The following is a 12,416-nucleotide window of genomic DNA, read 5'->3' as shown; positions in this document are numbered from 1 at the left end:
TCTCTAGAATCTCCCATTGAAATTTTTCCCAGAGGTGGAACACCCTGTATAATAAATGGAAATTAACTTTTACTAAGTGTTTGTCTACGTTATACTGCCTATTTTTGGCATCAATCAGTAATAAATGTTCAACGAAGTTTGTAGATTGCGTTTTGTTTTTAGCATGAGCGAATAATTTTGTGACGTGAAAAAGCATAAAGATTTGTTATAACTCATTTTCTTGCGATTATAAATCTAATCTTTTCAGTTTTTTTACAATTGTGTTACATTGAACTGTAAATTGTGCATATCCAAATAAAATGGTTTTAAAAAACTCTTTGTTGTCTCATTATTTCATTCATTTTTGCCACATTATCCATTGAGCGAATAATTTTGTGACCCACTGTATGTATATGTACATATATTCGATTTGCGATGGATCATTTGTTATCTCGATTTTTGGGGGTAGTAATGTACAAAAAGTGAAAAACATTTTTGGAAAAAATCAGATATTTCAATCAAAGAGGCAATTATTACGGAATTTTTCCGGTTTTTTTGATTGAAAATCTAAGTTATAAAAAGCAAGGATGCCAAAAATGCTGACAATTGTGGCTTTGAACCGAAGCAGTCGTGGAACTATAATTATATTTTTATAGTAAGTACATGTTATTGTTATAATTATTTAAAATTTTTCCAAATTACTTTATTTATTGCGATGTACCTAATTAAAGTTGTTTTTTTTTATAAGTATTAGAATTAAAAGAATTAGATAAACTTAACTGATTAAAACTATACACTACGAGTTAGATTTTAATGCAGGCATGTGATGAGCAAGAGCGTTCTTCTGGGGGCCACGTATGCAGAGCCATAAAAAGAAATGCTAAAAACATTATTCCCATCCTGCAAACACTAAATACTGTAGTATGTGTATATAAAATCTACACCAGCTATTATACGAGGATTTCGAAATATTAAATTAAATAAGCGAATATCGAGGAAACCAGGGAACTGGTATGGGGTAATAAGGACAAGTTCTCTTCAAGCCTGTTTTGCAAATGCTCGAACTGTGGAAAAATGCATTTCATTTGTATTTAGAGAAAAATTAGAAAGTACAAGTCAGTTGGAGCCACAAGATATTCTTTGACAAGAATCACAAATATAAAAACATTATGTTTATAAAAATATTAACTCTGTTCTTCTTTTGTATTTCTGGTAACGGATTATAGGCATAAGTTTTAATGCGTTCGCTATCACCGATCGGTTGTATTAATTTACCTACGATTAACCTTTAGTTATCTACATTTATATTAATTGTATTCAATGCATGCTTGCAACTATGTACAAATAAAATTTGTTAAATAAACCACATGAATAATTTTCATACTTAATTTCTTTATAATGACGTATCTGACGTTGATCTCTGACGAGAGTCGACGTGTTACAGATATCTGACGCGTGGTAGCGAACAAGTTAAAAGTTATAATTGTAAAGGATCAAAATGTCCAGTAAAAATGTCAATTTGTCGAAATTAGAAACCTATTTGGGTCTATTGATCGTCGTTAGTGTAAATAAATAGCGCGACGAAGAAACAGAGTGTCCTTGTGGGATGAAAATAGAAGTACATCTGCTACTATATCCATATTGAATTTGTAAAGATGTTACTAATTTTTTAGAGCGATCATTACGTTCGATAATAAAATATCACGATCTGCTAAAAGATAAAGATGTATTATCACTTATTCGTATAACCTATTTCATTTTGAAAATAGTAACGTATTTTATCGCTGCCTTTTTTTCTAATTTTACGAGTAAATTTTTATATTTAAATCAAATTACTTTGTTCTTATAGAATACAAAATTATTGTGCAGTTTAATTTCAAGAAAGGTATATATTTACACACATGTATTTTTTCACAGTGTCTATATAACTCGAACACAAATACCGTAAGTTTTTATCGAAAGGATTAAGCAGTGCACTTTGGATGATGCTGAATCCTTAAATTTCCACTGCTTCGATCCGCTTAAAAGCGAAACTACAAGTTTGTATAATGCCAGAAGATTTTTGTTTATTCCGTTTGATACGTGAAATTTAAATATTTCGATTTGCCTCATTACTTTTGGACACTCTGTACAATGGGTTTCGACTTATCAATTGCCAAATAAATATTAAACGTCGAATAAGAATATTATCTTGCAATTAAATATAAATAATATCATTTACGCATTGCTGTGCAATAGTTACAGAATTCCTAACATAATTATTATTTGGGTGCAGTCTATAAAGATTTACTCTCGATTTTAATAGCAACGAAATATATACATATATACGTACGTACATACATACATACATACATACACACGCGCGCGCACACACATACACACACAGGCACGTATATATACATATATATATATGAATTGAATCTGATTTCATATATATATATATATACATACACATACACACACACATCTGTATGTATCAGTTTATTGAATCTTTATAATATCATTGTAACGCGCCGCAGATTTTGTTATAGAGGTAGGTATTGATAATGCGATGATAACTTATACAACCGGTGTATTAACATGAGAAAGTGGAAGTTGGACGGAGTTATGCGAAGCGGGCAGCGATAGCAAATGTCCGCGTTCCATTTCATTTACTTCTTGTTGTTCTGCTCCTCTCATAGAACCAGTTGAGCGTGCAAGACTATTGCGTTGCCTGCACATGTATGGTGTTTCTCCTGGCGAAGGAGTTTCACGACCCTGCAAAAAGAAAAATATATATAAAATAATTACGTACAAATTGAATCTAGTAAAAGTACGCAAACATATGAATTTAAAATTGAACGCTATAAAATACTACGCGTCAATGCTTATCTGTACACACACACACACACACAAAAGATTTTGCTATCTGTCGAATTACAGTTCCATCGAGGAATGTAAATCGTCTGGTTGAACGGTAAAATATAAACAGTTACCTATAACTGTATTTGAATCTGATTTCATAACTTCTAAACATCGTCCAAGACACTTTGACTTAGGACAGGCAGAACGGGAATTTGTATCTCTCTTGATGTTATACTGCGCAAGCCAAGGGATAGGAGTTATCAAAGGGGAATAACATGCATAGAAATTTAAAGCGCGTACCTGTTTAGAGGGACCGCAACATGTTGCATGGTTGCAAGGTTTATCGGTCTTTGGACAATCCAAAACACAATCTTCTGTTGGTGTTTCCTTAATCTCACTATTAGACTGATACTGAAATGTCATTAAAAACGTTCTATTAGTCATCGTAATAAGATAAATTTTACGATGCAATGCAATTTTTTTATTATTATCAACTAAATAAGTACTATTTATTTACAAGTTCTTAATCATTAATATGGAGTATTTTTTAATTTAAATTGTTGCTCGATCATGAAAATCGTATTAAGTTATAGTTTCTATTGCGAGGTCGCGCCGGGAAGTTCCGTTGATGTTGTCGGAAAGGAATTTTCTGTTAAGTAAACCCGGTTTTTACATACAGTAAGGGGCATAAGTGAACCAATGATCACAAGGTTTGCATAAATCATTATTTATTACTAGGAATATAAAAGAATAACAAAAAATAAACATTATAATTATCACAGTTAGAAGTAACATAAGAAAGTTTTTCAGTAATTAACATCTTGTTGTTTATGAATAATACGAACAATAGATTGACTCAGTTTTGCACCACGTCCAATATTTAATATATTATTTATTTTTAATATTTCGTCCACAACCCTTTTGCTTGCAAAACTGCACTGATTCTCTTTGGCATACTTTCTATTAACTTTTTACAATAATCTGGAGATATTTGTTCCCATTGTTCTTGAATTCTGTTATGCAAATTTGTGATTGAAGTTGGTTGGGAGTCATATGAATCCCGAAGTCGTCTTTTCAGTAACCCCCATAGATTCTCTATAGGGTTGAGATCGGGGCTCTGTGCAGGTCAATCCAAAACAGAAAGTTTTTTAGTTTTGAGCCAATTTTTCACACTTTTAGCAGTGTGCTTAGGGTCTCGATCATACATGAAAATTACATTTTCTTCTTCGAATGGCATATTTTCAACAGCATCTGTGAGATGATCTTATAAAATATCTTTGTACATATACTGACTTATGATGTCATTAATATGGTGTAGTGATCCAACACCAAATGCTGTTAGGCATCTCCAAAACATTAGGGATCCGCTGCCATGCTTTACCTTTCATTTTTACGAATCCAGCACCAAGACATGCCATCTGAACAAATTTTGTTAATTTTGGTCTCGTCTGACCAAATAACCCGTTCCCATTCAGTAATTGTCCAGTTTTGATACTTTTTGGCAAATTCCAAACGAAGTTTAATATTTTTCTTTGATAACATTGGCTTCTTTTTCTTCTTAATGCTTCTAAAGTCAGCTTGTTTGAGGGTCCTTCGTGCTGTCCACTTACTTATTTGTATATTCGTACAATTCTTCGTTCATCCTGCGGCGATAACTTTTTTGGTCTTCCTCCAACATTAAGTAATATACCTTTACAGTATTTTTTTCTTATTCTCTGCACTGTCGATTGACTAACACTACAATTTTTCGCCGTCTGACGCGTTGACAGACCGCCATTCAAAAAAGAAATGACTTTTTTTAAACAATTTGGAGCAATTGACTTCGTACTTATTCTTACTTCATTTCCGTGCCCTTCCGTTCGACTGATTGCGGCAAACTGAGTGCTAAGACGTACAATAACATTTTGTAAACATTCCAAGCTGCTAGCTGTAAACATACTGCTAGAACATTCCACGTAAACATTCCTTTTACTGACCGGTGCAAAACCGAGTCAATCCATTTTCTTTGCCATTGCTAAACCAGAAGACATTAATTATTGAAAAACTTTCTTATGTTACTTCTAAATATGTTAAAAATTGCTGTAATATTTATTTATTAATATTCTTCCACATTCTTAACGATAAATAAAAATGTATACAAAACTTGTGGTCATTGGTTCATTTATGCTCCTTACTGTATAAGTGATCACGGATTATTGACATAAATATTATAGTAGTGTACGAATCACATTCCAGGCCAACTTAAAAAATTATAAAAAATAAGTAAAACAATTTTTTTTAAGCTGAAGTCATTTTTATTTGGTACTTCAATGTCTTCAGTATACGATTCTAAAATCATATTTCTTTCCGTTTGCCAGTTTAGCAGCTATAATTTTTTAAAATAAAATGTAGTACTATTATTCAAGTAGCTGTAAAATGCACAATTTTTTGAAATTTTGAAAAAAAATATTCATATTTGACCAAAATTCGAAATGGCGCTTCATTTAGTGTCCGAATTCCTGTGGAACGACCCAATTGTTAAAGCCAACGCTGACCGATCGGTTGACTTTTTCATTTCATTACTGCTACCATTGAGATTGTTGAGTTCTGGCTGTTATTAATTCTTATGGAAACATTTGTGAGTCAAATGACAAAGATGAATAAAAAAATACATAATATTTTTCTATCCATCCTATCGAATACATCTATTTTAAGTCTGCCACAATTAATAATTCTTAAGAATTTGGAATCAGACTGTTATTATTAGGCTAAATATTATTTTGCGTCTTTTTACTATTTGTTGATGCAAAGTCGAGACATTGAGAATTACGGTACTCGAGGGAGGACACTTCACACAGTAAACATTTGCTCGATTATCGACACCATCGCTAATTGCACCAATGTACATCATTAGATTAATTCCAGTGAGATCCAAACGATTTGACACGTAGGCTACTATAAAGCTGCGTCTCCACTGCGTCGGCATTTGTCATCTAGCATGGCCGATCGGCACCCTAAGTACTTCTCGGCAAAGCCAAACACTCTAAAGACCTGCATCGTCTCGATAGCATGGCTTGAAAAGCCGAACGGTATGCCGACGAGTCGTTCGGCACGATGTCGGTAACCATCAATAGAGATCGTGCCAAGATCGGCAATTAACTTTTGTTGCTTCTGTATTCCCAAAAAACAAACAAAAAAACTGCAGAGTGCATCAGTCAAGTAGTCTGTTGAGTTCTCAACGTACAGAGATTCATGTCAATTTCGTTCCAAAACCATCATCGAGATACAAAGATACAATTTTATTATAAAAATTAAGGTGATCTTAATTCTTTATTGAATAAAAAGATTTTTGCCAATTTTTTCGTTTACCATTTGTTGTTACATAATTACCGAGTAACTTTTATTGGAAAATTTTTTGTCAGTTTATCGAGAATACTTGAAAAAATGGAATTAATCACTGAAGTACATAGAATATAGGGTTAAAGAATTAAAAATTAACACTTATTTGAATTTTGTCATTAAGTATATTTTTTAAATCAATTATATATTATATTATGCCTACATCTGAATCAGAGTCAGTATTCGTATCTGGTTGAAGACGCGATTCATCTATTATTATACAGGGTAAGGCATATGAACTAATCCGCATGATTTTTCAGCACCTTTCGATAAACTGACAAAAAAAATGTTCCCTATTGAAGTTAATCAATATCTAACCAACAAGAAATTGCAGTTGCTTAAATTCAAAAACAAATTAATTTCTGACTTGACCAAATTAAGCCCTGATCATAGTCTAAGGACCTTAGTTACTCGTATTTCTGTCAATTTCCTTGTTTCGGAAGCTAAAACATGTAAACATTGACACCCATTCGAGTTTTCGACCTCGCTATATCGTAGCCCGGACTATATGTACAGGGTGTTCGGCTAACCTTGGGAAAAATTTTGAAGGGAGATTCTAGAGGCCAAAATAAGACGAAAATCAAGAATATCAATTTCTTGATTGAAGCTTCGTTAAAAAGTTATTAAAAAATTAAATTAAAAAATTTCAAATCGTTCTAAGAAAATTATTTTCGGTTGCAGGAGTCGATTACAATCATTTTTGGTCATTACACATACCCCCGAAATCCTACGCATATTCAAGAAAAAAAATTCCTTACCGAAAATCTAATGTGAAGCCAGAAATGCTTCCCTGTAATTTCATGCGTGTCTTTAAAACGTCATAACTCCTGAACGGATTGGACGATTTTAATTTTTCAAATTGCATATTACGCGTATTTTAGCGAAGAATATGTGCAAATTCCAAAAATATTCGAAAAGTTATTCCTTAACTCCGCAAAATGAGAAAACCCCTATAAAAATGGTTCAATTTTCAAATGTTCATAACTCCTACAATAGTGAATATGTTTCATTGAAATTTTTTTCTGAAGTAGAGCCCATGGATATCTACAAAAAAAGTATTAGACAACTTTTCTGTAGGCAGTCAAACAAAATTATTAAAAATTGAAACAAAGGGTATAGCCGAATAAGGGGGTCAAATGTGCCCCCAAACCGAATTGAACGAATGATAGGTCATTCGATAGCTTATCCAAAAAAAACCATGTGTGCAAATTTTTAACTTGAAATCTCGACCGTGGGGGTAGTAATGGGGTGAAAACGAAAATCATGTTTTTGAACAATTTCTCTTAACCTATTGAGTAAAAAAATGTAAAAAAATTCAGAGACACTTCGGGTACTGGGACACATATTTTGGGAGATTTTCAGATTTTTTGATTGAAGAACCAGGTAGTAAAAAATAAAAAACCGCAAAAAATGGCGAAAAATGCCAATTACGTATTGAAGGAGGCCTGGAACTACTTTTATACTTTTACAGTAAACACGTATTGCTATTACTATTATTCTCAATTTTTTTCAGATTTTTCATTTTGGTGCGCCGCAGTGAAAAAAAATAAAAACCGATTTTTTCCTCATTTTCTGCGTATTAGAGTAACTTACACGTTCAATTTTTATGCATTCTTCAATATACGAGTGTTTTGTACACTGTTTAATGTTTCTACACTAAGCAGAATTACATAACAATTGAAAGAAATAAAATAAACCAACCGTTGAGCGCAACATATCCTAAAAAATCAACGATGTTTTCAACGACGTCGTTGGCGCAGCGTTAGAGTGTCCGACTGTGGAACCGCTGGAAGTTTTTTTACCGTAGGTTCGAGTCTCTCTTTGGGACTTAGAATTTTTTTTTATTCGTTATTTTTTTTTCAAATTCTAACTATATAACAATGGTTTATATTTATTTATAAATATTCTAAAGGCATTTTACAAATATTTTAACCTGAAATATGTATAAATATAATTTTGGAGCGATTTTTGCATAGGATGATTTTCTTATCTCCACATCATTTAAAAATAACTTCAAAAAAATTAAGGATACATATTGTTAAACTATAGCAATATTTAATATACTGTTAAAATCCAAAGTGATTTGAAAATTCGGTTTATGACACAGTTTTCTGGTACATTGTAGTTATTAGGAATCGTTTTTTTCGTAAGATTATTTTTCGTTATTAGTCACTCTTTAGCAAGTTACTCTGTAGCAAACATTCATATTTATCAAAGAAAGAGAAAAAAAAGGAAAGATCTGCTTGATCGAAGGGGGAGAAGAAGTAATAGTAAGCCAGTATAGAATCTTCTGTTCTAATCCATTCACAATAGTCAAAGGTAAGAGATTTGAAAACTAACATTTCACATTAATTTCAGTTTAAGAGATGTTAAACAATAATCGTGGTTGACAAAAAAAATAAGGACGCAAAGACGCTCCAAAATTATATTTACTTATATGTACTTTCTAAGCTTTTCTTACATGCGTTTCACTATTAATCGAATGAGAAAGAAATAGTTTTGTCACGTAGACGTGCATAGCAGTGGCACGGCCCGGCCGTGCCGATTTGTGCCGCGCTGTGCCGATCTGCAAATGCTGAGTCATGCCGATGCAGTGGAGACGCAGCTGAAGGTTCATATCAGTGAGTTCGCTCACGATCTCCATCTTCGGTTTCCGTTGACATTTCATAATAGAAACCGGATCTACCCTATATCAAATCACTCGTTCTGTTCGACCATTCCGTTTCGGTGACATCAACGGAACTTTTTCATTCCACGCCAAACCAATCACCTTTTCCCCTTGATGTCTGGAATTTTGTTAAAATTGCGTATGATGTAGTTCATACGACATTAAAGATAGTTTAATGTCATCATTTTGCTGGTTTCAAAGTTTAAAAAATACAGGCTTCTGAAATTTACGACTTCGGTGAAAATGAGTCATACTTAGGAATTTTTATCTTAGAAATTATTTATCGTATTGAGATGTCTTTTTCAGTTTTATTTGTACAGGATTGACCTTTTTAAATAAAATTTGTCCTGAGTGAAAAAACAATTTTACATCATCGGAAATTATAAATCAATTTATATCTTTTAAATACAGTTTTGAAGATGCGTTTTTAAAAATTTGGAGAAAATGCTGTCATATTCTTTGGAATTTTCTCTATAAGATGTGCTTCTCCGATGGCGTGGCGCTTATTAAAGTCATAATAAAGTGCCAAAGGTAGTGCCGCGTGCTTTACTGGGACGCACAGTGGATCGGAAACCCCAAAAAAGTGATAAAAATTCAAAATATTATCGGATTTATATGAAACTTAATAATTAAGAATTTTTGAGGACGTTGATAACAAATGTGATGTTAAAAATTAAAAATTTTGTAAAATATTTTTTATTAAAATGTGAATGCAAATTCAACGAAAATTTTAAGCACCAAATGTATCCATGAGTCTACAAAATGTATCTCTCAAAGTCATTGTTCGATTTAATTTTCTGCTATGACATCCTCTACAAATTCTTCAAATGCTTATTGAGGGCTTCACTGGCTTCTTCGCCAACTATTCCTACTGATAAAAGTCTTGAGCTTATTAAGTGTGCATAAAAAAGAATTTTTTGTAGTATTGCTGGCATGGGAAGCCATGAATAATTTTCTATGTATAATTTAGTTGTCTGTGAACACAGATTATCAATGTTCTGTGGGTCAATAGACAGATGAATTGATAAAGCGATTAAAATGTTTCAATAGTTGGCAATTTAGATTTGAACATTTCAATTTATCAAAATTTTGTTTAATTCTACATGTATCTTAGAATTTTTTATTTCATTTCATCTTAAAACTAACAAAGCAGCTTTTACACATTGCAAATCAGTTGGTCAAACATCCTTCAAGAAAATATTTAATTTTTGTAAAATATAGTTCAATACTTGAAACAGGAGAGTATTTAGGGGGAATATTTTCCAGAATCTGACGCTTTGTAAATTAAACCATTATTTATCAATTCTTTGTAAAGATATATTAAATATCAAGTATGATCGCTTGAAAAAGAGATTAAAATTTGTCTACTTCGTATGATGATAGAAGAAAGTAAAATGTAACAAAAACTGGCACTTGTTATTACACATTTTTACGCACTTATTATTAATATGTACTTATTATTACACACTTTATTATCGTACACTTATTGTTATTTGCAATAATTACTAAGATTATTATTACACATATAAATATCATTCAATTTAAATATATGTATAACTTCGTCTCTCAACTAGATTTAATATTCAAATGCACTAAATTCATCTCATTTTTCTCTTTTGATTTATAAGTTTCGTCTTTATAACTCCTTAAAGACTGCGATTGCAATTTTAACTGAACGAAAATTTTAACGTACGCTGTACCATCCTACCATTCTTATAAATATCATTACGGTTAGGGGTGATATACAGGGTGTTCGGCCACCCCTGGGAAAAATTTTAATGGGAGATTCTAGAGGCCAAAATAAGACGAAAATCAAGGATATCAATTTGTTAATTGAGGCTTCCTTAAAAAGTTATTATCGTTTAAAGTTCTGCCTGTAGAACGGCAATCTGCAAACAGCGCGTGCGCGCGGAAGGTTGCGGCAGGCTGGTGTTAGTGGTTCTCACGCAACATAAAACATTCTACTTATATACAAACGTTATCGACAGCCATAGATTTTTGTGTCCACTTATGGGAACGCGACACCTTACGTTGAATGAGATTCAACCAGTCTTATGAAAATTCAGAAAGGCATATCAAATCTCAAAGTGTGTAAGCTCCCACTGTGTTCGTGGAGCCGTTTTATTTAGTAAACAGAAGGTCGACACAATTTACAACACTTGAATTTATGGTAATTATTTAGAATACGGACGGTACTTCCGATTTCAATGATTTTTGAATATGTTATAGAAATCAACATTTTGAACAACTTTTTCCTATACATATAACCGCCGCTCGGCCTTAGTTTTCGAGATATTTTCAAAAAACTGTCGGAACTAATACATTGAATTCTGCCTGTCGTGTGCATCCGTGTTATCTCTTAACGCGTTAGTATGCGATCGCTGTTTTTCTACTGTTTTGCAGGCAGCAGCACACCGACGGACACCAAACATATACACATATACAGGGTGTTCAGCCACACCTGGGAAAAATTTTAATGGGGGATTCTAGAGGCCAAAATAAGACGAAAATCAAGAATAGCAATTTATTGATGAAGGCCTCGTTAAAAAGTTATTAACGTTTAAAGTTTCGCCTGTATTGAATTTTTTTCTCGAAAATGCGTAGGATTTCGGGGGTATGTCTATTCACCAAAAATGATTGTAATTGACCTCCGCAACCGAAAATAATTTTTTCAAAACGATTTGAATTCTTTTTTTTTCGACGAAAAATTTCACATCTTTTCGAATTTTTTTCTCGAAAGTGGGTAGGAATTTGAGGGTATGTCTAATGACGAAAAATGATTGTAATTGACCCCCGTAACCGAAAATAATTTTTCCAAAACGATTTGAAATTTCTTTTTCCGTCGAAAATTTGTCAACCTACTCGAATTTTCTCGAAAATGGGTAGGATTTCGGGGGTATGTGTATTCACCAAAAATCATTGCAATTGACCCCCTCAACCGAAAATAATTTTTCCAAAACGATTCCAAACTTTTCAATTTTGACGAAAAATTTGTCCACCTATTCGAATTTTTTTCTCGAAAGTGAGCAGGATTTCCGGAGTATGTCTATTGACCAAAAATGATTGTAAATGATCCTTGCAAACGAAAATAATTTTTTTAATACGATTCTAAATTTTTTAATTTTGTCGAAAAATTTGTCAACCCATTCGAATTTTTTTCTCTAATATGCGTAGGATTTTGGGGGTATGTCTATTCACCAGAAATGATTGCAACTGACCCACGTAACAGAAAATAATTTTTTTAATACGATATGAAATTTTTTTTCTCCGTCGAAAAATTTCACACCTTTTCGAATTTTTTTCTCGAAAGTGGGTAGGAATTTGAGGGTATGTCTAATTACGAAAAATGATTGTAATTGACCCCCGTAATTGAAAATAATTTTTCCAGAACGATTTGAAATCTTTAAATTTAATTGTTAATAACTTTTTAACGGAGCCTCCATCAACAAATTGGTATTCTTGATTCTCGTCTTAATTTGGCCTCTAGAATCCCCCATTAAAATTTTTCCCAGGGGTGGCTGAACACCCTGTATAACGGGTGGGCTTA

The 12,416-nt window shown here is 32.6% G+C and overlaps 1 protein-coding gene across 2 annotated transcripts in view; it reads right to left on the bottom strand.

The window, feature by feature from the left end:
- Nucleotides 1-1,792: 1,792 nt before the first annotated feature.
- Nucleotides 1,793-12,416, bottom strand: part of Znt63c (solute carrier family 30 member 1) — a 266,383-nt gene continuing 255,759 nt past the window's right edge. For both annotated transcript variants that reach the window (XM_076781357.1, XM_076781356.1), the window contains 2 exons: nucleotides 3,124-3,234; nucleotides 1,793-2,736 (listed from right to left, as the gene is read on the bottom strand). In XM_076781357.1, coding sequence (XP_076637472.1) covers nucleotides 2,539-2,736; nucleotides 3,124-3,234 — 309 coding nt within the window. In that variant the 3' untranslated portion in view covers nucleotides 1,793-2,538. The remainder of the gene's footprint in view (nucleotides 2,737-3,123; nucleotides 3,235-12,416) is intronic.

This window comes from Colletes latitarsis, chromosome 14 (assembly GCF_051014445.1).
Source record: "Colletes latitarsis isolate SP2378_abdomen chromosome 14, iyColLati1, whole genome shotgun sequence".
Lineage (NCBI taxonomy): Eukaryota > Metazoa > Arthropoda > Insecta > Hymenoptera > Colletidae > Colletes > Colletes latitarsis.
Note: the sequence above shows the minus strand (reverse complement) of the source record. Positions and strands in the feature narration are given on the sequence as shown.